Source organism: Sus scrofa, chromosome 13 (genome assembly GCF_000003025.6).
Source record: "Sus scrofa isolate TJ Tabasco breed Duroc chromosome 13, Sscrofa11.1, whole genome shotgun sequence".
Classification (NCBI taxonomy): Eukaryota; Metazoa; Chordata; class Mammalia; order Artiodactyla; family Suidae; genus Sus; species Sus scrofa.
The window spans coordinates 135,888,397-135,915,051 of record NC_010455.5 but is presented as its reverse complement, the minus strand read 5'-3'; the positions used below and the strand labels follow the sequence as shown (position 1 = coordinate 135,915,051).

At 45.9% G+C, this 26,655-nt stretch overlaps 1 protein-coding gene across 1 annotated transcript in view; it reads left to right on the top strand.

The window, feature by feature from the left end:
- KALRN (kalirin RhoGEF kinase) overlaps positions 1-26,655 on the top strand; it is a 623,278-nt gene that overhangs the window by 362,021 nt on the left and 234,602 nt on the right. Inside the window, 8 exon segments of the mRNA XM_021071254.1 lie at positions 4,576-4,645; positions 7,291-7,380; positions 13,585-13,677; positions 17,934-18,045; positions 19,928-20,118; positions 20,548-20,649; positions 22,231-22,373; positions 25,416-25,518. Of these exon segments, the coding sequence (XP_020926913.1) occupies positions 4,576-4,645; positions 7,291-7,380; positions 13,585-13,677; positions 17,934-18,045; positions 19,928-20,118; positions 20,548-20,649; positions 22,231-22,373; positions 25,416-25,518 (904 nt within the window).

The following is a 26,655-nucleotide window of genomic DNA, read 5'->3' as shown; positions in this document are numbered from 1 at the left end:
CGACCCCTACCCTGGGAACCTCCATATGCTGTGGGTGCAGCCCTAAAAAGCAAAAAAAAAAAAAAAAAAAAATTTAAATATGTATATTCTGTGCTTTCTATGCTTTCCCCCATCCATAAAATTCTAGTTCTATTAAACTTCCTTGTTTTATAGAAACTGGAGCTTTACAAAGGTTTGTGACCTGCCCAAACCAATTAGTAACACAGCCAAAGAATCAGGGTCTTTGTAACGCCCTCTTAAGTCACACTGTCAGTTTCCTAATTCTCAAATGCCAAGCAAAGAGCAAGGGGAAGACTGTTGTGATTTTTCTTGGGCCCTAAGCCCGTGCTCTAAGGGATAACTGCAGGCCTTAGTCTCTCATCAGAAGGGCCCTTTAAAAAAAAATTTTAGGTGTGATTTTGCTACTGTTTGTTTTTTCAGTAAGCTGTCGACTTTGGTGCTGGTTATAGATAAAGTGATGGAGTCTAAACATTCCTTTGGATGTGTCAAAGTCATATTCCTTTCAATTGTGCCCTCTAACTGCTAAGCGTTCATGCCCACTTGCTCAACAGCACATCTGTAGCTCTGAATAACATTGACTGTGGGATAGTTTATATTTTTTAATTTTTAAAATTTTTATTATAGTTCATTTTCAATGTTATGCTAATTTCTGCTGTACAGCAGCGTGATCCAGTCATACATAGATATAATTCCCTTTCTTATATTATCTTCTACTTTAACGTTAAACTTCTATCTATGCAGTAGTTTTTGATTCATCTGATCACTCAAGTTAAGCAAAAATTAAGAAAGATCAGCAAAACGTGTTCTTGACAGGTAGCAGTGCAGCAAGGTGAACTGCAGCGAGATTGAAGGCTGAGGGGGGCATACACTGAGTAGGGGTCCAGGCCTTCGCACCTTTTCCTGGTATCTCTAAACCAGGCCGAAGTTTCTGCTGTGAAACGAAGGAGCAGAGTGAGTGTCATGGATCAGCCCAGGTGATCAGACTGCTGATTGAACACTTGTGTGAACAATCTGGCACCTTCCCTGGAGTACATACCCCTCTCCATTAGTTTAACAGCTGCTCAGTACGCTAACCAGCTGTCCTGGCCCTGCAGTCCAGAGCCTCTTCCGCGCTAACCTCTGAGTCCATCTGGTCACTAATGAACCCCTTAGAAACGATCTCTAGCTCCAGTTGTGTGGAAGCGTCGGTAAGGGGCTGTGTCCTGGATTGCCGGCAGATGGTCAGCCTGCTACCTTTCTCCCCAGCCTGACTCCAGCTGTGTTTATGTCTCCTCCTCATTGTTCTTCTTTCCACCCTTTGAAGCCCCTGCTTCATTTGCCTTCTCACCAACAAGTGTGCAGACACAAGAGCACGAACACACAAGGTCATCTCGTGTATTTCCTTTTAAAGGCAAGCTGCACCCGGAGTTCCCTTCGTGGCTCAGTGGTTAACGAATCCGACTGGGAACCTTAGGGTTGCAGGTTTGATCCCTGGCCTCACTCAGTGGGTTAAGGATCCTGCGTTGCTGTGGCTGTGGCATAGGCGGGCAGCTACAGCTCTAATTAGACCCCTAGCCTGGAAACCTCCATATGTCACGGGTTCGGTCCTAGAAAAGACTAAAAAAAAAAAAAAAAAAAAAAAGGGCAAGCTGCACCCTTGATGTGAAGGTCTCTCTGCTGGGCTACACTGTGAGTGTCTCAATGACTAGACACATTTCCCCAGAAGCAGTAAAGACTAAAGACCAGATTTACCTTTAGTGAAAATAACAGAATCAAAATGTCACAGAGTGCCTTTGGAATGGCACTATTTCCACAGTCCTTAGTAACAAAGCTCACAGAGCTTTTCTATCAATAAATCGCAGGCTTCTACCCAAAGCCAGAGGGAAGCATTTTCCTCATAAAATAACTGCATAATATATTGCATCGTAATAATTAAATAGTGTAATGACATTGCTTAGATCTTGACTTTTTTATTATAGTAGAGTTGCTGTATAGTATTAGGTAAGGTATAGGCGTACAGTATAGTGAGTCACAATTTTTAAAGGTTATACTCCATTTATAGTTATTATAAAATATTAGCTTTATTCTTTGTGTTGTGCAGTATATCCTGGAAGCTTTTTTATACCTAATCGTTTGTACCTCTTAATCCCTCCCCCTTAAACTGCCCTCCCCCACCCCCCACACTGGTAACCACTGGTTTGTTCTCTCTGTCTGTGATTCTCTTTCTTTTTTGTTATATTTACTAGTTTGTTGTGTTTTTTAGACTCCATGTGTAAGTGATATCATGCAGTCTTTGAATCTGGACATTTCTTTAAAATCTTTATTCGTTTCTGAAAGCATCTCAGACATTCACACAAACTCTTAAATTCCTTGCTTTGCTTGTTCTCTCGTGATTTATTACATGTGATTATTGAAATGGAGAATGGGAAAGTGGTGGTTTCCACTGAGAGCTGAGAGCATTTATCAGGTGCCTGGGCTCCAGATCCTCCTCTTTCTCCTTTCCTTCTTCTTTTAAGTACTCGCATCCTCCTAGTCCTCCTTTCTTTAGAGCGATTCATTTTCTTTCACCAGGCTTTGTCCTAGAACAGCTCATCAGATTTTCTTCCCCGACTTGCCAAGCCGTTTCGGCCCTCAGCCCTCAGGCCTGTTCATTCTTCCCAGCTCAAAGCTGGAGCTCCATCTGCTATCTTCACTGAGACTCACACTGAAGGTCAGAAATGACCATGTAAATGACCAGAGAAACTACTTCTGAAGATTTTGTATTATATTATTACATTATTTACATTATTATTACATTATTTATTATTATATTATTTAGCATTCTCGTGGAAAAGATCCATGTAATACATGTCTTCTAGAATGCAGTTCCAGAAATGAGAATTATGTCATATTCATATAATATATAATTGTATCCTATAAGATATATTAATATACTAACATATGAACAAACATATTTTATACTATATTAATATGTTATATGTATATGTTAATATATGTATATATATTAACATATATTAACATATATACATATAATATATTAATGTGTATATGTATAGGTGTGTGCGTGCGTGCGTGTGTGTGTGTATAGTGATAAGCTGGATTGCTTCTCTTGGCAACAACAAAAAGATGTTTTCTTTTTGACTTTGAAAAAAAAAGAATTTTATAATATTTTTCCTAATTTCTTATTTAGAAGTCTTATTAAATATACGTGTGTTGCCTGCAATTCTTGTAAAAGTGGCAATAAATATGATACTTTACTGATTTTTGTTGATTTTTTGAACACTGCATATTTGCATTTCCGAAATCCAAATGAATTTTAAACACTCCTGTTCCATGCTTCAGGTCAGGATACTCTAAAATTCAGGGGAGAGGGAATTATCATCCGACAGGTACTGCCAGGAGTCATCCAAAATTTTAAGTGACTTTTTCTTATTGCTAAAGTCATGCCCACTTATTGCAGAAAATTTAAATGTCAGATGGGCAAAAAATATATATCTCATCTATGATCCCTCCAATTATTAGCATTTTGGCCTTCCAAATGTGACTTGCCAAACACTTTTTAATTGTACATATGTATTTCTTTAAACAAAAACCGTCATCTTTCTATGTCATTGAAGGGGGAACACAAGTAACATACGCATAGAAGCCATAACCAATTGTAATAATAAGAAAACACCAGAATGCTTGGACAATAGGAGCCAGGTAGTGTAAGTCAAATCAGTAAAATTCATTTATTCCAATGATAGAGTTAATAATTCAGACCTCCTTCATATCTTTTCATTTTGAGTTAATTTTTAAAATCAAAATTAAATAGAAAACTATGGACTGAGAAGAACCACCCATCACTACCTTCATTCACCCTGTTCCTTCACCTGCTTTCCTGTGATAATGACTTTTTTTTGCCGGGGGTGGGGGATCTTTCTAGGGCCACACTCACAGCATATGGAGGTTCCAAGGCTAGGGGTCTAATCTGAGCTGTAGTCGCCAGCCTACACCACAGCCACAGCAACGCAGGATCCTAGCCAAGTCTGTGACCTACACCACAGCTCACGGCAACGCCAGATCCTTAACCTACTGAACAAGGCCAGGGATCGAACCCATAACCTCATTGTTCCTAGTCGGATTTGTTAACCACTGAGCCACCACAGGAACTCCAGTAATGACTTTTTAAAAAGGTGTTTGCTGGAGTTCCCTGGTAGCCTAGTGGTTAAGGATTTGGTGTTGTTGCTGTTGTGGCTTGGGTTCGATCCCTGGCCTGGGAACTTCTGCATGCCGTGGGTACGGCCAAATATATATGTGTGTGTGTGTGTGTGTGTGTGTGTACATATATATATATATATATATATATATATATATATATATAGTTTTGCTTTGTTTCCAATCTTCTTTTATTTCAAACAGTGTAATGGTGAATGCTCTTCAGTATGTATCATTTCACATTATTTGAAAGTCTATTTGCTTTTCTCTCTCATTTTTAAATCGATGTATTATTGATGTACAGTATTATGAGGCTGGTTTGGCCTCAGTATAAGCCTCTGGCTGGGAGGGGGTCAGTAGTACAAAGATATCTGATTGGGCCTTTCTTTCCCCTTGCAGCATCTTCCTCAAAGAACTGGAGAAGTACGAGCAGCTGCCTGAGGATGTGGGACACTGCTTTGTTACCTGGGTAACCGACCTGAACCTCTTCTCTTCCCCCTGTCCCATGCTTTCCAGGCATGCAGATGGTACCAGATGGCATCACTGTTCAGTGTCTGCGCTGGGGATCGGGGTCACTGACATTCTAACACAGCACCAGGGACTGTAGGGAGGGGTCAGGGGTCAGGCTGAAAAAGGTAGTCTCTGCCCGAGCACCAGAGCCTTCGTTGTGTCCTGAACGTTGTGTCCAGGATCCCCCTTAAGTTCTCTCTCTTTTTTTTTTTTTTGGTCTTTTTACATTTTCTAGGGCTGCTCGCGCGGCATTTGGAGTTCCCAGGCTGGGGGTCTAATCAGAGCTGTAGCCACCGGTCTACACCAGAGCCACGTCTGCAACCTACACTACAGCTCACGGCAACGCTGGATCCTTAACCCACTAAGCAAGGCCAGGGATTGAACCCGCAACCTCACGGTTCCTAGTCAGATTTGTTAACCACTGTGCCACAACGGGAACTCCCCCCTTAAGTTCTCTTAATAATTTTCTGCAATTGGGATATTGGGAGGTTGGAGCAAGGCCACCACCCTTGGTAGAAGAACTATACCAGCTCAACCCATGAATTGTTTTGTTTTGTTGTTAACAGGGTGAGGATTAAGGAATTAGAACTTTAGAAATCCACCAGATCATTGCTGACATTGTCTTCCTGAGTAGAGAAAGATTCTGGGTGTCCATCCCAATTCTGACCTACAGGATGTGTATCTAGTATTCTCATTCTTGATGCTGTTGTCACCGGCCAAGTCACTGAATGTACCAACTCCTAATTATATCAACAGAAACATTAGTCTCCGTTAGCATCTCCGTGCCACACTATTCTGAGTTCAGTTTCACAATACAAGTGCAAGCATCTCCAAGGAAGTGTATTTAGTACAGTAAGTGCAACTAAACATGGAAATCCTTCCCCAGGGTCAAGAGTTCTAATGTTTAATAATTATCTAATTCTAGCTCCCACTCAGAATGGGCTAAGTACTTTTCCAAATGTCTTCACCGTTCAGAGAGTTTATGCTCTTAACAGCCCTATGGAATAGGCAGGGCTGTGCTTATGTTTTATATTTTATATATGGAAACATTTCAGATGAGTGAGAACATTGACTGGTCCACTGACATGTAATAAATATCACAGCTCATCCCACAACTCAAGACCTGAGTTGCTTCCTTCTCATGAAACTGTGGCATACTCTCATTTCTGGATGACATCTGAGACTGCCATCTCATTTTGTGCTATTTCATCTTTACCTCTAAGTACATAAGCCTATGCACAGTTCACATTAATGCTGATAAATAGTTTATGATTCTTCACACGGCCAATGCAGAGAAAAAATGAGATTGACTATTAAGAGAAGGGTTTTTTTTTTTTGATAAATCTTGTTTCATAAATTTTGTGGATTTGCCTTACAGTCAACCATAAGTATGATTTATCAGCATCTCTAAGGGGTGATGAATGCCTCCCAGGTAGTATATAAGCCCTAAAATTGATTTCAGAAGACCTTTGGTGATTGTATAAAATATGCGCATTTTGCCACAAATTATCCCAAAGTGACTTTCTTAAGTCTCATAATCTTAATGCATGCTTATAGTGCAGGAGTCAAGGGTAGAAAGAGTTGTTTGTGACATATTGAATAGCCGTGGTTATGACCGAGAAGCCTGGAGTCCACTTGCCTGGGCTCTACCCCTTTCTAACTGTGGGAATTTAAAAGTTACTTAGCCAACCTTATGCCACCATTTTCACATCTGTAAAATGGGGGTGGTAATTACAGAACTCACCTCATAGGGGTCTCATGAAGATCAAATGAGTTAATACCTACCGAGCACTGGGGGAAGTGCTGGCCTAACTGGAACCTGCCAGAGTTAACACATAGCGAGGCTGCTTTCTCAGAAGAGGACACCTCCACTGTTTTAGAGGCACCAGGATGGAGAGCATTTCACAAACAGGAAAGCACTTCGTTGGCAAATATACACACCTTCCCCAGTGCAAAGGGTGTGTTAGCGCTAAGGCAGAGGGCCCTAGAGAAGTAAGAAACGAATTTTCACTGAGCCATGAGATTCTTGACTTGAAGAAGCAATCTGGTTAGGACTCCTTGGCCTGACCCTGTCCCAAAGGGTCACCCCTGCTTTCCTTTCCCCCATCATTGCCTCTGGGAAGTGGGGGTCACGCCATAGTCCCTTGACCTGCCCTACAAGCTGCCCCCAGTTGGGAGGACGAGCAGATGTCCCTTTGAGATCACACTTCATGCTTCATCTTTGACCTTTGCTTTTAGAGCAACTGCTATCATTTTTCAAGATGGGAAGCACAGTCGTAGCTGATCCAAAAGGGGGGATAATCTCTCCATAAATTCTGTCCAGCTTCAGGATACATGTGATACGTGGATTGGTTTTTCTAATACCGTCTACCCCAGACTGGTATTAAAATGAGCTCACTTCCAGAGAGCTTTCTCCCACTGCTGCTGGAAGAGAAAGCAGCTCCCCAAAGTTTGTCGGGGGGAGCCCCAGGAGCCAGGATGTTTGCTGCCAGTAATCCCGTGGGACATCGTATCTCAGGTTTAACTGTGCAACCCTTGCTGGCACCATCAACAGAAGGGAGTGACTAGCGGATGCTTATTTATTACTGTCTTTGTTCTTTTCAGGCAGACAAATTTCAAATGTACGTCACCTACTGTAAAAACAAGCCTGATTCCAACCAGCTGATCCTGGAGCACGCAGGCACCTTCTTTGATGTAAGCTGTGAAATTCCATTCTTGAGCCCCTGATGAGCAGGTGGAAATGCTTCTCTGCTTTGAGACACTAGGTGTTGTTTGTTTGTTTTTTTAATTTTTAAAAGTTTTCCTCAAGCATAGTTGATTTATAAGTTTGTGATCATTTCTGCTGTACAACAAAGTGATTCAGTTGTACATGTACACACAGCCATTCTCTTTCAGATTCTTTTCCCACATAGATGATCACAGAATATTGGGTCGAGTTCCCTGTGCTCTACAGCAGGTCCCCATTGGCCAGTGATTCCATATACCTCAGTGTGCATATGCCAGTCCCAAACCCCCAGTCCGTCCCTCTCCCCCTACCTGTCCTCTTTGGTAACTGTAACTTTTTCAAAGTCTGTGAGTCTGTTTCTGTTTTGCAAATAAGTTCATGTGTATCCTTTTTTTAGATTCCACATACAAGTGATAGCATATGATGTTTGTTTTTCACTGTCTGACTAACTTCATTTGGTATGATAGTTTCTAGGTCCATCCATGTTGCTGAAATGGCATTATTCATTCTTTTTTATGGCTAATATTCCATTGTATCCATTCTTCTGTCAATGGACATTTAGGTTACCTCTGTATCTTGGCTATTGTAAATAGTGCTGCAATGAAGAGATATTGGCTTTTGTGTGTGTGTGTGTTTCTAGGGCCGCACCTGAGGCATATGGAGGTTCCCAGGCTAGGGGTCAAATCAGAGCCGTGGCTGCCGGCCTACACCACAGCCACAGCAACACAGGATCTGAGCTGTGTCTGCAACCTACACCATAGCTCACGGCAACACCGGATCCTTAACCTACTGAGCAAGGCCAGGGATCGAACCCACATCCTCATAGATACTGATCAGGTTCGTTAACCACTGAGCCATGATGGGAACTCCAAGATATTGGATCTTTAACTATCCTTTCTTCCTCATTTTTTTCTTTACTGGATGCCCTCCTACCTCACCCTACCCCCACCTCCAAAAAAACCCCGAAAATACCTCTGTCATAGCCGAAACATGGAGAAAAACAAAAGCAGTATTTATCTTTCATTTTACTCTATCCCATTTCCAGTGTTGTGGTTTCAAACACTGCACATTTGCCTGTTTGCCTCAGCACCAAACTGAGCTGACCATGAATCTCCTGTCAGAGGAGGCGTTCCCATGATGCAGGTGCTGATAGATGTGCCCCACTAATACTGCATGCACAGCTCCTCAAATGCAGGGGTTCTCAAACTGTGATCTCAGCCCAGCCGCATCAGCAGCACCTGAGAACCAGTTAGAAATGTGTATTTTGGACCCTGCTCCAGATCTACTGAGTCAGAACCCGCCATGGCTAGAGCCCAACAATCTATAAGTTTTAGGAAGCCCTCCAAGTGATCTGACACCCCCTGGAGTTTGAGAACCACTACTCAAATGCTTTTGTTTCAACCTGGACTACACATGGAAAACTACACAGGGAGCCTTGACAAATCCTGATTCCTGGGTCTCACCCCCAATTCTGAGATGATCAGCTTGGGCTTGGCCTGGGCATTGAGAGCTTTGAACATTTCCAAGTGAGAGGAACAAACAGCCAGGGTTGAGCACTTGTGCTGTAATAGAAGCTGAGAGAAGACCCAGAGCCGATGCACCTTGTCAGGTCCTCTGGTTTAGGGGGAGGATGCAGTCCCATTGGTGAATGATAGTGTCTATGTAGTGCCAGTCCCCAGAGAGTGATCTATTGGCTATAAAATGAACAGAATCAAATGGGTCCCTGCAGGATGCACAGGAAGAACTGGAGGGAGAAAAGAAACGAGAATACAAAGGAAAGCTCAGAGAGAGGAGAGATGGCGGGAGTGATGGCCATTCTGGTAGTCATATCAAAAGGGACAAAACTTGGAGGCCATGGTGCAGTGGCTTAAGAATTCACCTGCTAGGTTGGGTCACTGCAGAGGTACAAGTTTGAACCCTGGCCCGGGAACTTCCACATGCCATGGGTACAGCCATAAAAAAATGTGGCAAAACTTGAAATTCAGAACATTTTAATGCCTATCAGTCTGTCTTTCTGCCTACCTCATTCCCTTCATAAATATTTGAATGTCAGGGTAGTGTTTCAGGCCCCATGGGGAGTCAGACATCCAAACATGGGTCCAAGACTTGAGGTGACAAAATAAACATTCTCTGAGCATCTTTCTAGCCTGACACTGCTGTAACAGAAGTGATTCTGCAAGTATCTTGTTGCTCAGTGAAGGAATGACACTTGAATGGGTGAAAGCCAGACAAGAAAAAACATATGTGCCTTTTAATTTTTTTTCAAAAAATAATTTAATTTTAATACCAAAGATATCTAGTGCTACCACTTTGTTATAATTTCTTTGTCTTTTTTTCTATGCTGTAAATGTTGCATTTTTAAGTGATTTTTATTTTTTCCATCATAGTTGGTTTACTGTGTTCTGTCAGTTTTCTACTGTACAGCAAATTGACCCAGTCACACACATGTATACATTCTTTTTCTCGCATTATCCTCCATCATGCTCCACCATAAGTGACTAGATAGAGTTCCCCGTGCTTTTTTAAAATGGAATACTAATATGGGAATGGTGCCAAGGTGGAATTTCTGAGCTTGTATGTGTTTAAGCAGAAAATCCAAGAAAAGTTCTTCTCTAACTTGGTGTCAGAATTTATTGGATAGCATATTGGATGCCCTGTACTACTATTGTCTTTGCTTAATCATTTAAGTTATTTCTGGGTATTTGTCAACAGTGTGCAGAAGGGTCTTTTTGAAGCTTTAAATGCGCTGTGTCCTATCTTTCACTTTACATTTTTCTGAACATACACATCCTGTGCTCTGAGCATGCCTCAGACTCTGCTGCTTCCTTATCTTTGCTTACACTGCTCTTGCTGTTTGTGGCCCCTTCTGCATGCGTGTGCATGCGCATACACACACACCACACACACACACACACACACACAGTCACTCTTAAAATTCTCCCTATCTTTTAAAAGTCACATGTCGCTTCCTGCATAAATCCTTGCCTCTCTCTGGGCCTGCAGTATGCTTTTTTCTCTCTACAGCGTATGTAACAATTTGCCTTTTGGCAGGTTAATGATGTAACTTTTCATTACACACGCCTCCCCCGACCTGTGAGCCTTTCCAGGTTGAGTGGTAGTTTACCTGGCTCATTTTATATATGTTACAGTCTAGTGCTAAACTGTCTTTTCCTTTTGTCCTACATTCCTCATATCCCTGCTTCTAGCCAATTTCTAGACTTTGACTTGTAAGTCAGATATATCCCAAATTTCGCATCCTGCCCCCCAGTTCCAGCATCGTGCCTGATGAGCCTCCACGTTAATTGAGGAGGCTGATGGAAGCCAGAAAACCAGTCCAGTAGGAGTTCCTGGAGCTTGGCCTGGAGGTGGGGAGGAAGAGCAATAAACTCCCCTGATTGTTCCCAAAGCTTTCCAAAAAGCATGATCTTTGTAGCTTTTTCCCATTCCATCCAAAGGGGTCCCCTAGATTCTACACTTAGCAACCATCTGTTTTAGGCCCTCCTTCTATAAGAGATAAAGCTCTAATAAAGACAGTCTTTATTATCCATTATTATAAAGAGAGCACAGAAAATTCAAGTCCCAGAAAGGCCCACCCGTTGTCATTATCCAGAATTTTCTGCTGCAGACGTGGGAACTGTGAGGCTGTGGCATCTGGTGCCGCGTTGCTAGCTAAGCTTGGCTGGGCTGACCCATCCACCCAGGCTGCCTCTTCCTCGCTCTCCCCACGAACCCTTCCCGGAACTAGGCATCTTCTCAGAGAGCGGAGCCTGTCAAAGGCACGTTATTGTCTGTGCTCTCCTGCCAAAGCCCCCAGGTAAACTCACAATGTTCACTTGTCCAGAAAGGGTCAAGCTGCCAGCTGTTTTGCCCATTTTCCTTGAATGAGCCCTGCTATAACTACTCACCTCTAGGGAAGAGGCAAATGAGTGAGAAAACTGCTGCTTCCTGGGAGAGTTGGCAGGAGATGGAGTGATTTTTAAAATTTTACATCCCTCTTCTCCACCCTCCTTTATGGCCACATAGCAAGTCCTGTCTTATTGAGCTTTAACATGTCTGTTGTAATCTTGCCAATGCTTTGTTCTCACCAATCCCAGTTTCTGGCAAGCACCCACATCACACACCTGGTGACAGAGATTGTACATATATGTGAAGGGTACAGTTTGTTTTTAGAGTATTCACAGGCACATACAGTCATCCCCACCGGCAATTCTAGGACATTTTCATCACCTCAAAAAGCAACCCCACACCCTTTAGCTGTCACCCCCTCCACCTTATCCTCCCACCTACTCCCCGAGCCCTAAGCAATCAAGGATCTCTTTTCTGGCTCTATCGATTTTCCTGTTCTGGACATGTCATTAAAAATGGAATGATATGTGTTCTTTTGTAACTCACTTCCTTCACTAGCATAAAGCTTTCAAGGTTCGTCTGTATGGTAGTGTGTCTCAGTTTTTGTTCCATTTTATGGCCAATTAACTCTCCATTATATGAATATAATACATTTGGGTTTTATTCATCCATTGATGAATATTTCGGATGTGTCAACTTTTCATTGTTATGAATAATACTGCTGTGAACATTTCATACAAGTTTTTGTGCAGACATATGTTTTGAGTTCTCTCAGGTATATACCTAAGAGTGGAACTGCTAGATTATGTTTACACAGTCAGGTTTTTGCAGTAGTCTCCTAATTGGCTTCTCAATCTCTATTTCCCCCCCCCCCGCCCCCACCTCCACCCTCCACATTGCTCTTAGGCTTGTATTCATCTATTGGAAACATTGTGTTCACCACGGTCTTCTTGTCTGAAAGATTTACCATTGAGATGTTCACCCTCAAATCCGAATTCATTCTTCTAGTTTGAGCCCGTCAAGGACCTACATATATCTGGCTTAACTAACTGTATTTTCACTTTTTTTAGAATGAGGTGTGCCTCCTCTGAGATGGTGGTCCTCATGACCCTCTAAAGACCCAGTGATTCTTTCCTGTGGGTTCTGGTTTATACGTTTCCCTTCTCGGGCGTGCCCTTGCTCTGACCTTGCACTTCACCAGCCCCTGCCCCTCCTCTAAGCCCCAGCTGAACACTTTGTCTTGACTAAACCATTGACAGCCCCTCCAGGCCCTGTGATTTCTCCCTGTTCTCACTGACTGTCACCAGGGAGAATGTCTTCTCTTACTCTTCGTTGCTCTCGTGTGTGTGTGTGTGTGTGTGTGTGTGGTGTGGTGTGTGTGAGAGAGAGAGAGAGAGAGAGAGAGAGAGAGAGAGAGAGAGGGAGAGAGAGAGAGTTCTCAGCTAGCCAGAGTGTACAGTTCTTGAGGGAAAGGACTGAAATATCCCCTTCTCCAACATTCCTAACACTCAGGCTTCAGGGAATGGAAGGTCACTGTGGAGGAGGCGTGGAAAGTGGACTCAAATAAGAGCCTAGCGGCACAAACAGCAATTGGAGGCTGAGGTCTTAACCCCGGGTGTGGATGATGTGAGCAGTGGGGGTGGGAATGGAGAGGAAGGACTGGTCACCAGGGGAAGCAGAAGGAAAACAGCTGAAAGTGAATCCCATGGTTTCCAGCTCAAAAGACCTGAAGAATGAGAGAGGGAGAAAGTGAAAGGGAATATAGGGGTGATTCTAAGGTTGGGATGTGTTAAATTTAGAGAGAGGAGGAATGGTAAAAAAACAGAGAGAGATGCTCTTCTGCAGCTTTAAGAAGGAGACTGTGGGCAAATGCAGACTCGGGAGCCCTCAGAATACGTATCGGAGCCTCCCTCTCCACCTTCTCTTTATTCTCATCTTCTCTTTTACCCCCTTGTGTTTCCTCAACTCCGGGTTTGTTTCCTTTCAGCCCTGCTTCTTCACCTCTCCTTCACCATTCCACCTGTTGCTTACCTCATCAATTCCTTTTTCTGTTTTTATCACTCTCCATGTCTTTGTCATTGCATTTCCATTTCGTAAATCTGCTTTCTTTCCCTAAAGTTTCTCCCTTTTTTTTTCCATCTCTCCTTTTTTTTTTTTCTGTTTATGCATCTTGATCTCTCTTGTTTCCCTTTCCCATCAAAGAATCACTTCTCATAATCGTCACCCCTATTCTCTTTTCTCCTCTCTCCTTACCCCATGCCCCTCCTCCTAGACTGTACCTACACCTCTCCCTCTGTGCCTGACGGTGCCTGTTTCCATCCCTGTAGGAGATACAGCAGCGGCATGGTCTGGCCAACTCCATCTCTTCCTACCTGATTAAGCCTGTCCAGAGGATCACCAAGTACCAGCTGCTTCTAAAGGTACCTCCCCTCTCCTCCACGTCCCCCCTTGGCACCCTGCTGACCCAGCCCAGGGAGTCCCACCTTTGCCCAAGGATGGCAGAGCTTCCACCCGAAGACCTTTCCTCCCCCTGGAGCAGAACTTCAGAGATGAGCCCATGCCGGCATTGTCGCTCCAGACTGCATATTCCAGCCCCTGAAATTCCAGATGCTTATTTTAGGGGAGAAATGGGAAAAGGGACAAGTTGTGACTATTTTCCCAGGCACCCACCATGGCACAGCTTGTAGTGACTGCCGCCCAGGCACTGGCTGGTACATAGAGCTTCTCTTGTCTGTCCCTTTGGGCAGATTCCTCCTGGTGGCCCCTATTCCTGATAGGATCTGGGGTCAAGGTCTCAGGGGCAGTGCTGGTCTACATGGGCGCCGGAGGCCCAGGGAAGCACCTACCATCACCCTAATCACTGAGTTTGTCAAGACTAAGAGGTTTTTGAGAGGAAATAGTTTAAAAATACATATTAAACCATAATGACAATCTGTGTCTTTAGGATCCCATATGTTAGGGGTTCTTCTGGAGCCAACCAAGAGATTTGGGTTTTCTCCAAAATCTTTTCTTTAAAAGTCAAATAATCAAATTATGTAAAATACTAAATGATTTGGGCTGATTCTTTCAGAGGAGGATACACTTACAGTCTGAAAATATGACATTTCTCTGCTAAGAGCCTGGGAAAGCAGTGTCATAGGCAGTTATATAACGCCATCTATATTAATTCTTAACGTGTAAGGGTGGAGTTTTCCCCAAGTTTGAATATTTTTTTGGTCGCTCCTCAAATGCAAAGGATAAAAAAATAATGAGAGGCATGTCATGAGTAGTATAGTGAGAAAATCTGATGAAATGCACCTCTGTGAGATGCTTGTTGAACCTAACATGTTCTAGATACTTCATTAGGAGTTCCTGTCGTGGCTCAGTGGTTAGTGAATCCGACTAGGAACCATGAGGTTGCGGGTTCGGTCCCTGGCCTTGCTCAGTGGATTAAGGATCTGGCGTTGCCATGAGCTGTGGTGTAGGTTGCAGATGCGGCTCGGATCCCACGTTGCTGTGGCTCTGGCATAGGCCGGTGGCTACAGCTCTGATTAGACCCCTAGCCTGGGAATCTCCATATGCCGTGGGAGCGGGCCAAGAAATGGCAAAAAGACAAATAATAATAATAATAATAATAAAAATAGGTGCTTCATTAAACCTGGAAACCAGTCTAGTTTCAAATCTAGGTTATAGTCACATTGTAGTGTGCCCACCTTTCGGGTCTGTGGGATCTTCCTGGCTTAGCTCTTGTGGTTCCATGATGAGAAGCGTGGGGGCAGCAGTGAGCCATGCCTGGACCTCTTCTTTCCCCACCCAACCACCCCACCAGCTACCTTGAAGCGCTTCCTACCTTCAAATCACAAGAGCTTGAGGTCCTTCTTTGCCTTTGTCAGATAGTTAGCATCCAGATCTATGGTCACTTATAGAAGTTTCTCCTTTGCCCAGATTTCTGTGTATAATTATCCTTTCCTTCCCTATCCTACGTAATGCACAACCTTTCTCAGTAATTCTTCTTGTGCCAGATTTTTTTTAAATTTATTTCCATGAATTTTAAATTTAAGGGTACCAAAGCCTTTTCAGAAAGTGGTGGGATTGTAAATTAAAACAACGTAAAACCAACTTACCCACTCACACTGCCAGTATCTTAAATCAATTAAGATGCAGTTCTAAGAGAAATAGAGCTTCTCACCTCTCCCTGCTAATCCCATAAGGCTCCTAGGATGGATCTTGTGACATGGACAAGGGAGGGAAGTGGAGGGTGGATGGGCTTCCCCATGTTTTGCTTTAGGCAGTCGGAAGGGTGAGTTCAGGGCCTTTGTTCTGTAACTGGATGCTTTAGAAAGAGAGGACTGTGTAGGTACCAGGAGGGAAAAAAATAAAGCAGTGGCAATTTCTTTTAGAGAAGTTATAAAATTATTTGGGGAAAAAAAAGACAAGTTGCTTTTGACTTCTTTTTTAAAAGTGCTGTTAGCAGAGTACCTGCTGAGTAAAAGAAAAATAGTTTGCTGAGCTTTTGCTCTAAATAAATAATATGGAATTTATTTTCTCATTAAAGTCAGTTTTATTCCAAGTAAATTGACATTTAATTACCAGTATCCTCTGGGGTCCCTCCCTTTGGGTGTTGCATGAAAGTGAAAGTCAGAGTGTTCAATATTCTCCGTGTAAATCTGCTACCGCTGTCCTTTTGGAGTCTAAATTAAATGTGGAGCCTTCTCCTTATCGTAAACTACAGCAGGGATATGAGGAGACTCATTGTTTTTGCTGGTTGATTGGTGGACCTGCCAAACTGCTTTGGGAGTTTAAATTAGTTGGTGTTTTCTGTTGCTAACCTAAGCACATTTCTTATTTCCTTCTTATGTTTCTGGCTAGAAATTCCCTTGATGGGGTATGAGAACAGGTTGGGAGGGTTGAGATTAGAAAGGGGTGGGGAAACTCAGAGAACTCCAGGTTTCCAGAAGTAAATGCAACTTTCTGAATAATGATGCTGTTATGCTGGCTGGACCCAAGGACAGAGCTGAGAACTGCACGTGTCTACCTCCCAGGCATGTGCTCTGGACAGCACACCTCTTCAGACACTCTAAGTTCCCTTCTTCATAGGGGAATGTATCCAAGATAACACAAAGCCTTGGATTTTCATATCATATGCTTACTAGTCAGATATCTTACTAAGTATAAAGATTTTCTAATAATTTCACAGCCACAAATCATCCCAAGGCAGAGGTAAAACAGAAAGAATCCGGGATCACCAACAGCTCCAAGTCATTTTCTTACAGCATTGGGGTGTGCTGTGGCCCAGATTTACATACAAGGTCTCTAAATGCATCCTATCACTTACCCTAAAGAGAGCCATTTGTGTCATGAAATGGAATCACTTTTTTACTTAAATAGTTGCAGAGCTTATGTGATACTTTCCAGGGAGCAATGAATTCTAGGTTTGTTTACCATAAGAAGTTCTAGACAGGCCAGATATAGCTGACTAAGAGCATTCCTTAAAATAAGAACTGTCCTGCAAGCAAAGTACCATTGGTTTGTCAGGTGGTCTGTGATTAATGTGTTTATAAGGTTTGGTCTTGTCAAGTTCTTTTTTTCCTGGAAGTACATCCCCACCCCTCCACCCATTCCCTGCCTTCCTCCCTCCCCCGACCCCCAACTGCCCCAAGAGGAAAGAGTATGGATGCAGACCTGTTGCTTGTGTCAAAGGGAGCAAGATATATAGTAACCCTTGTAGGAAAAATACGAAAGCCAGCATCCCTCTGGTTTGGGCAGAATTATTCCAGATGGTCTTTATGGTTATTAAGATAGTTGGAAATTATCTTTTCTCCATCAGCCAGATACTATACATATATTTATATATATATTTATGGAGAAGGTAACGACCTTGTCTCCATGAGGAGGTGGAAGTGAGGGCATGCTCCAGGAAGTCTCGGCATGGTGGAGGACATGGGGGAGAGGATCAGCATGGTAGATGAGCACTGGATGTGGATTTAAGAGACCTGGATTCAAGCCCCTGCATGGCCTCCAAGAAATTCTATAAACTAGGGGAAATCTCTCTCCCTCTCGATCACAGTGTCCTTATCTGACGATAAAGGGACTAGAATCCCATCTATTGGCTCTAGGTTAGGAACTCCAGATCCACGAGATCTAAAAAGATTTTATATCTCTGAAGAGCTGTCAACCTACAATGCCCATAAGCGCAGGTTGCTCTCACTGTGGGGGGAGTCAGCACTCAGGCAGGAGAGGTGTGCTGGCCGTAGGAGTGCCGAGATATACGTGAACGCTGAGGGTCCTCTGCACACCCTCTGTCTCCTCTTTATGATTGTACAGCACCGCTCCTCTGTTCGTGTGCTTTGCCAGGGGTATTCCCTGACCTCCAGGAGGTCAGTCGAGTGACAGAAAATGTCCTTGTGGCTGACTTCTCATGTCAGCCGTTTGGAAGTTGGGTTGAATTGAGTTCATTTGGATAAGACTGAGCTGAGGAAGCTCAGTCTGGGAAAAGCAGAGCAGTCGAATTCTTTGGCGATGACCCCTCCTCCCCAGCCTCCTTTCCTTCTGGCTCAGAGGGGACCATCACAGAGAAGGAAGCTGGTGTATAATTCCGTGAGGACCTGGCATGTCATTGCCTTGAGGGGTTAGGCAGTGGCAGGGTGGGGGGAAGCTGGGGAAAACACTTCTCATTGTGTCTGGACTTCTTCCCCAGGAACTTTTAACTTGCTGTGAAGAAGGGAAAGGGGAACTCAAGGATGGCCTGGAGGTGATGCTCAGTGTCCCAAAGAAAGCCAATGACGCCATGCACGTCAGCATGCTGGAAGGTAGGCGTCCTCCCTGCCTCCCTGGGGGAGCCACCTCCTTTCCTGAGACCACACAGAGGGGAGCAGCATGAAGTCAGGCAAGGGGCAAAGCCAGAAGAGAGGAAAATGGCAGGCTGTTACGTAGGTCCTTGGGGAGGTGTGAGAGGAGACCTAAGGGCCCGCTCAGCTCACTCCCACCTCCAGGAAGGACCAGGCCTAGGCTTAGTCAGATATGTGGACAGCTTGCTGCCTGAGAAGGTGAGTAGGACAGGCTATCATCATTTCTATAAATACGCTAACCCAGAGCAGTCCTGTTTCCCCTGCAGAGCATTTGCATTGCGTTTGTCACCAGAATAAGTAGAAATCCTGCGCACGCCCACACCCACCATCTTCAGCCTTATGCCCTTCTCTTTTTTTTTTTTTTTTTTTTGGTACTAAAATAGGCATAACATAAAGTTTACCATTCTCTCCATCTTGAAGTGTCCAGGTGAGTAGCATTAGGTATGTTCATATTGGTGCGCAGCTACCCTAATGCCCTTCCCAGCAGGTGAGAAACCTGATAGGACTTTGCCAAAGCACGTTCAGTCCCCTGGGATCATGTTCTTGACCCAGAACCCTGGTAGAGTGAGGCTCCAATAAAGCACTCCTAACACCGAAGAGCAGAGCAGATATGGGCAGGGCAGCTGTACTGGAGTGGCAGCTGCTAGCTAAGTAAATACTCAACATCCCAGCCTAGGCTAACAAACAGGTGATCCGGGAGATGGGTCTGCCCTGTTGTACAGAGTAAATCTGTGGGGTATTTTTCTCCTGAGCTCCATCTCCCCCCATCGCTTTCCCTCCCTACCCCAAGGCCATCTAAAAGACCCACTATGGGAGTTTCCTGGTGGCTCAGTGGGTTAAGGATCCAGCATTGTCACTGCTGTGGCTCCGGTCACTGTTTTAATGTGGGTTTGATCCCTAGCCCGGGAACTTCCACATGCCATGGGCACAGCCAAAAAAAAAAAAAAAAAAAAAAAAGACTAGGTCTGGTCTTCCGGTTTCAGTATTTTCTGGGCCACTCTTAGCACAGGAAGTCCTGCTTCTTCATGTGAAGGAGCCCTGATGGCCTTTTCCAGACTGAGCCCTGACCAGCTGAGCATATTCCCAGTATCGCACTTTCTCCACCCCCTTCATTTCTGTTTGCACTTGCCCCCCACCTCCACCCCTGCATGTCCACCACTATAAGTACCTTCTCCTCCAGCCTGCCCTGGCCTGGATTCCGGATCCAGCTACTCTGTGTGTGGTCTGTGGACCAGCAGCAGCAGCAACACCTGGGAGCCCAGCAGAAGTGCAAATTCTTGGGCTACACTCCACACCTACTGGATCCCAGTCTCTTGGGGATTGAGGAGTGGGCAGGCATCTGTTTTCATCATCAATCTGGGTGATCCTTACACACCTTTGTTAAAGATTTAAAGTGGTATAAATATAAATTGTTGAAGGCTTGTGCACCAGGCTGTACAGGAGCCAGCAAAGGGAGGAGTCCTGGGAATGGAATATAAGAAATGCAGCAACGACACATGGAGTGGAGTCTAGGGCACTCAGGCAGGCAGGGGAACCTCAAAGGAGGAAAGGGAGAGGGAGTTGCCCTTGCAGGAGGTCCCAGCTGACAGCGGGACTGGGGGAGGCTGTGAGGGAGCTTCGCAGGAGATCCCACTGACACTGGCTCTGTAGACGCCACCCCTCTTCTGCAGGAAGGAGGCCTGACCTCCTCAAGTGTCCAGGAGTCGCAGAGCAGCCTGAGAGGAAAGTGCAGTGGGCACAGAGGGCTCATGGTTGAGGAAGCCTTTCTCCAAGAGGGGCGTGGTTTGTGGCAACCCGAACACCATGAGAAAAACCGCACAGGGTGGAAACGGCTGTTTTTCAGGGTTCGACGAGAACCTGGATGTGCAGGGGGAGCTGATTCTGCAGGACGCCTTTCAAGTGTGGGACCCGAAGTCGCTGATCCGGAAGGGGCGGGAGCGACACCTGTTCCTCTTTGAGATTTCCTTGGTTTTTAGCAAGGAGATCAAAGACTCTTCAGGACACACGAAATATGTTTACAAGAACAAGCTACTGGTAGGTGGGGCAGTTGGGGTCAGACTCCCCGTTGGCTTAGCGCCCTTGGGCAGGAAGGGATCTTGACCAATCCTTGCATCTCTCCCCTGGCGTCACACCAAAACCACCCTGGACACGGGAAAACGCATCCTAGTTGGAAAGCGCCCCCTCACATCCCAGGTCTGCATCTTAGAGGGCACCATTCTTCTTCCTCTTGGCTTTGGGCGCCTCCCTCTTCACCTTCCCTCCCTGCTACCTGCTCCTCAGGCAGGGGCCTGTAGATCCTTTCATCCCGGGTAGGAGAACAGAACGTGGGGTCTGTTTAAGTTTAATTGACAGAGCCCCTCCCTCGGTCCTCTCCTCTCTGTTGCCTTTCCCTTCCCACCCCAGCCCTAAGTCTCCCCACCGCCCTCCCCTTCCCCGCCTCTCACAGGCATTTCCTGTCTACAGACCTCAGAGCTGGGTGTGACCGAGCACGTCGAGGGCGATCCCTGCAAATTTGCCTTGTGGTCTGGGCGCACCCCATCCTCAGACAATAAAACAGTGCTGAAGGTAAGTACTGCTCTCTGCCAGGCCCACAACCAGGGTTGGGGTCACCAAGGGGGCTGGGGAAGGACAGGGGCATAATGCACCCAAAAGCTGGGGCCTGGAGACTCCATGAGCCACTGGGTCTCTCTGGTGAAGGGCAGACTCACATGGGTATAGAGACGCACCATCTGGCCTGAAAGTAGCCTGAAATTTGAAAGATTTCAGGTCTCCCTAGACCAGGCACCTGTTAGCACCTAGAGGGAAGAAGGCAGGGAGTGGCCTCCACCAGGCCCACTGAAATGCATTCTATCCATTTGGCCCCTTTAAGGGGCAAGGACAACAGCTGACCCTTCAGCCAAAGTCACCTTGATTTGCTCCATATTTGTTTTCTGAACCCTTTCTAATATATCAGGTGTTCTGCTCAGTGCTATGAGGCATGACTGGGTGTAAGATATGGACCTGGCCCTCTGGGAGCTTACCTTCTGGAAGCTCTAGTGAACCCCCAAGAGCATGAGAACTGTGTGGGTTGAGAGAGAAATGTTCAGACGGTGCCTTAAGGAATCACCTTAGCTCTGCAGGCTGCACACAGCCTGGGGTCTGAGTCAGTGCCCAAGGTCACGTTAGGGTAGCCGAGGAGAGAGCCTGCAGACAGAGCAGCCACCAGTCATGTTCTCATCAGAGAGGTGCCCAGCACCAAAGAGAAGATGGACCAGCCCTGACCAAGCTTCACTCTTGTTCACTCTGAATTGCCAGCATAGCTGCCACCTGGCAGGAGGCAGAAGCACCTGAAGAAAAATTCCATGAAGACAAATGAGATATTCTTGGAATGGTAGCAGTACCTTCAATTAACAGGCTAAAAACCTGAGACTGACTTTCAATCGGTACAAGTCTAGGTAGCCATATCGGGTGTTGAAGGCCCTGACGTATATCCTGTTGCACCAGTTGGTAAATGGCTGCTGCCTCCAAATGCCCCCTTGATGCCCCTCCCGCTCTCCCCAGACCTTCCCAGAATCCAGTGACCGGAGTGTTCACCCAGGGGCAGATGTCAGCGTTGGCCAGTGCCTTCCAGATTTTAAATACTTTGAAAACCACCCCACACAGAGTTTCCACTGTGGCTCAGCAGGTTAAAAATCCATCTAGTATCCATGAGTATGCGGGTTCAATCCCTGGCCTCGCTTAGTGGGTTAAGGATCGGCATTGCTGTGAGTTGTGGTGTAGGTCGCAGGTATGGCTTGGATCTGGCATTGCTGTGGCTGTGGTGTAGGCCAGCAGCTGTAGCTCCGATTCAGCCCCTAGCCTGGGAATCTCCATATACCACGGATACAGCCCTAAAAAGACAAGGGGAAAAAAAAAAGAAGAAAAGAAAACCACCCCCTAGAGGTCTGCAGCAAGTGTTGAGGTCATAGCTCTGTTCTGAGAATTGGAGAGGCCTCTCCCTGAGATTGAAGAGTCCTAAGTATAAATTGAGAGAGGTCAACTCCTCCAACATTTGGTATCCTCACAGATGACAGATTAACTTGCAAGAAGAGGGTGGAGGAGGGTGGAGGACTGTTTCGACCTTGAAGGGAGACGGGCTTCTCACTGTCTCTCCCTGTGGCACTCCAGGCCTCCAACATAGAAACCAAGCAGGAATGGATCAAGAACATACGCGAGGTGATTCAGGAAAGGATCATTCACCTGAAAGGAGCTTTAAAGGAGCCAATTCAGCTCCCCAAAACACCAGCCAAACTGAGGAACAATAGTAAGAGGTAACCAGCGTCTCTGCCCCCAGCGCGGCCTCACTGGCTTCCGGGAGCGGGAGTGGGGTGAACCTTCACCTCCACAGGGCAGCATGCCCTGCAGGTGGAACCCTTCTCTGTGACACCCTTCTGAGTCCTACCCAGGAGGAGTTAGTTCCTCTTTAAACATCTCACATGTTACTGTCAGTTATGTGCAGCAGGGCTTCACTGGGCACCTGTCCTCTGACAGACACTCTGCCTGGGGCCTCGAGTAGATAAAAGCAACTGTGAGATGCGTCCATTCCCTCAAGAACCCCGGGACAGTCCCGCCTCACACGTGGAATAGTTAGACCGGAAGAGCCAGGACCACGCATAGGGTCAGGCAGTGCTGCAAGCGTCCAGGAGAGGGGACTTGGATGAGCACTAGAGGGAAGCATCTGGGGCTGTGAAGGGTCCTCCCTGGACTGGCTGTGCAGCCAAAGGCCTGTGATGTGGAAGTTATGGTGGGGCTGTCACTGCAGCTTTTACTGCAGACTAGCCCCTGCCAGAGTCCTCTCCTTCATTCATCCAAGATAAGCAATGTGATGAAGCAGAAAAGGAGGACTTATTTTTTCTGTCTTCATCTGTTTGGGCCCTTCTGAATCCTAGTTCTCCTTAGTGGAAGACTGCTTATTTCTCTCTTAAGTCTCCATGTGACAGACACTTGCAATGACTCTCCTGGAGGGCACTCCAGAAGAAAGCATACGGAAACTTTATACCAGTTTTGGAAAAGAAAAAAGAAACAAAAACAGTTCTGAAGGTGATGGACATTGGTGATAACAAGGTGTCCTCTCCTCTCCTGCTCATGAATGGAATAAATCCAAAAGATTAGGTTGGCCCTTTGGTGCCAAACAGAATTTACAGGACTGGGAGCCACCAAGGGAGGTGGGAGCCAAAAGAAGGGTGTAGCTAAGGGAGAGAGAGATTCGTCCCTGGGGCAGAAGCCCCAAGACCAGCACGGCCAGCGTAAGGTTCACCTCTCAGTGCTGAGGAAAAATTATGCCTGTACTGGGGAAGGGTTATTTTGATGTCAATTATCTATGTACAGAGTCCAGGTAAGGGGCAGACTTAAGTTAGTCCTAGAGACAGACCCTGCTTTAGGAAGCCCCTACTTCAATGAAGAAGCTAGAATGGAAACAGCCATAAAGATCTGAAGGTCCAGGACCAGGGTGGGAAAGGATAGTCAGGTGAGGTGGTTTAGGGTTACTCTGCGAAAGAGCCCCTTTTTCCCACAGTAGGAGAGTTTGAGCATCTCTAGAACATGGGATGGATACACCTTGGAAATGTCTCACACCTTTTCTTTATCATTGTCCTGTGATAAGCATGAGAAACCTTGGCAGACTCTACAGAGAGCAGCCAGGCCTGGTGTTACTTCATTAGCTCGGCTCTCTGCCTGTGGGGACAGAGTTTACGGAGGAGTGGATTGGCTTGGGGAGTACCACCTACACTCCTGGATGGGCTCCCTGCATCCCCCAGAGCTGGCTTCATCTGGAGTGGAGCAGAAGGGCCTGCGGTGGGCCAGAATAGTGGGACGCAGGGAGTACAGCCAACTCTCAACTATCCACAAATGGTGGGGGGCGGTGGTCCAGATATCTAAAACAACAGATGATCTAAAAGTCCTTTATTTTTGGTTTTGAAATGCATCACGTGATTTCTTTTTACAGCAGATTTTCCTTCCTACGAATGTGTGGCTTATGTTATTAAAATAAGTTGGCACTTCCCAAGCCCACAAATGGTGTTGAGAGAGCAGTCAGCTTAGAAGTGTTCTGGATGGGAGAAGACACTTTTTATGATTAGTAGACCCTGTGTGTATACATGTGCTTTTCATGTGTGCCCACATGCACACACATGTCCATGGGCACTCACACTCCAGATTGTGAATACTTAGACTCTGAGGTGGCTTTGATATATAGGATATATTGCCCTTGAGGTAACACTCCCAGACAGCGAGTTCCCTTTGCCCCTAAGGCCATACCTCTCCATGAGTAGTATCAGGGTTCTGACTGTCACAAAGACCTGCATAGGAAGAGCTGTCATGTCCTGTGTTGATTTATCCAACCCCTGGCTCACCTCTCCAGATTTTCCTGATGTAAATCCTTCAGCCTTCACCGGTCCCCAGGCATCTCGTCCCCCTTAGTCCAGGCTTTGGGTTCAGTGTAGGATCAGGACCCATTTCTCAAGCCAGAGAGTTGAGGGAGCATGTGAATGGGGCAGCTGTATGGTCCAGGGGCCCAGGAAGGGGTCCAGATGCCAGGAGTGCCCTCGTAACACTGTCTTCTCAGATGGTCAGGAGCCCAGCTGGCTCAAAAGCCGCTGTGGCATCTGTGACTGTCCTCTTATCTTTGAGAAGATGCCTCAGCCTTTGGTGTTATTAAGAAGTCATCATGAGTAAGCATGAGACTAACAAGATCCACCAAAATGAAGGCACTAAACCCCTCCTCCGTACCCAGGAGTTGAGGATCCATCATCAGGACCATTTCAGGGATAATCTCCCCTGGAGAAAATGTCCCACCCCGTTTTCTTGAGTAAAAGAAACGCAAGTCAAAAAATATCTGATCAGTTCTGTTTTCTTTATAAGCCAGCTACAAACTCACCCCCTTTCTGTTATGGCATATGCAGAAAAACTGAATACCCTAAACTCTGAGATTGTTGCCAGTGACCCAGGCGGCTGAATAGGAGCCTAGGTTCTAAGCAGGGGCTGTTTTCCTATTGCCTGTTAGAGACCCATTCCTAGTAAAAATAAGTAAATAATTGCCACACACACCCCCGCCCGTACCATGGGCCAGAGGCGTTATGGAGAAGGAGTCGCTTTGTGTTCCATTATCAACGTGGTGATTATATATTTGCTAAGTGCAAGTGACGTCATTGGAAATCGCATGGGGCTGCTTCCTTTAGTGGGATAATTTTAGACAAATCCCTGCTAGAAAGTGCTAAGGCTCTGCTCTGCCAGCCCAGCTGGAAAGCCTTGTGTGCTCTAAACCCACAGTGGTTCCCCCCACCCCCACCCCTGTTTTTTTTCTCTTCTTCCTGCAGGGATGGAGTGGAGGATGTTGACAGCCAGGGGGATGGAAGCAGCCAGCCAGACACCATCTCCATTGCTTCTAGAACCTCTCAGAACACAGTGGACAGTGACAAGGTAGGACAGTACCCTAACCTTCCTTCCCCCAAGACTTCTTGTTTGCTTAGCCACCCCTGGGGAGTTCCCCCCAAAGGAATCTCTCCCATGATGGAGCCTGACCTCAGGAGCCAGTGGTCTCCTCGTGCCAGCAAGAGGGGAGAGAACAGGGCTGGATGGGGCATGTCAGAGCGTGGAGCCCTTGTCTGAGCGGACAGAAGACTGAGGTGGCCAGCCAAACCTCTCATGTCGTGAGCGTTTAGCAGAACTGGCCAGTGTAAAGAGTGAGGCTGTGTCTCCTCTCCTTCTGAGATGCCCCACCAGCACTGCTTGGGCTTCTCTGCCTTCTGGGAGGCTGGAACTCGGGGAGCTGAGGCTGGAGACCTCAATGGCTGTGACTGGCTCCTCTCAAAATTAGACCAAGGCCAGAGGTTCGGGAAACGGCCCCAGAGATGCTGGTTAGAAGGGGCTTCCTATCTGAGGGGTCTCTGTGGAAATGATGCCTTCCTCTGGCTGGAGTACTGGGCTCAGTTCCTGAGGGGTCGAGGACCAGGATGTGGTGTTGGAAGCAGCGTGGAGGGGTGTAGACGTCTCAGGAGCAAACCTGGTCACTTGCTCTCTTACGTTTTGGAACAAGGAAGCAGAGGGTAGGAGCTCTGATGAGGAGCCAAAGGAAGGAGAATGTAGCAGAGACTCGGTGTGTCTGCTCAGGCTAGAGGAGGAACCCAGCCTCTGAATTTGCAGCAGGGACAGTGGAAGGTTCTGACTCTGACCCTACTCTCATTTGCTTTCCTCCGGGTCAGAAAGGATGAGATGATCCTTTGCTGCCTTCTAGGGACTGTATGAATAAAACTATGGGTTTTCAAGGACCATTTGGCCCTAGTTTCTAGACCTAGTATTTTGACCTTCAGTCTCAGGCAACAGGCTGTGTCCTCGCCTCAGTTTACTTTTCTGAGTCAGGGGCATTTTTTTTTTTTTTTGTAATAATCTGCATTCATTAGGATTTTTCCTAATTTTTTTCTTACTGGGGAAAAAAAAAAAAAGACTAGGCCCCCCAACCTCCTAAGATCACTGTGCTAAATCATACTCTAGACTAGTGTTCAAGGTCATTCAAGGTGATTAATTCTATTTGACATCCCACCTTCAAGTTTCTAAGCC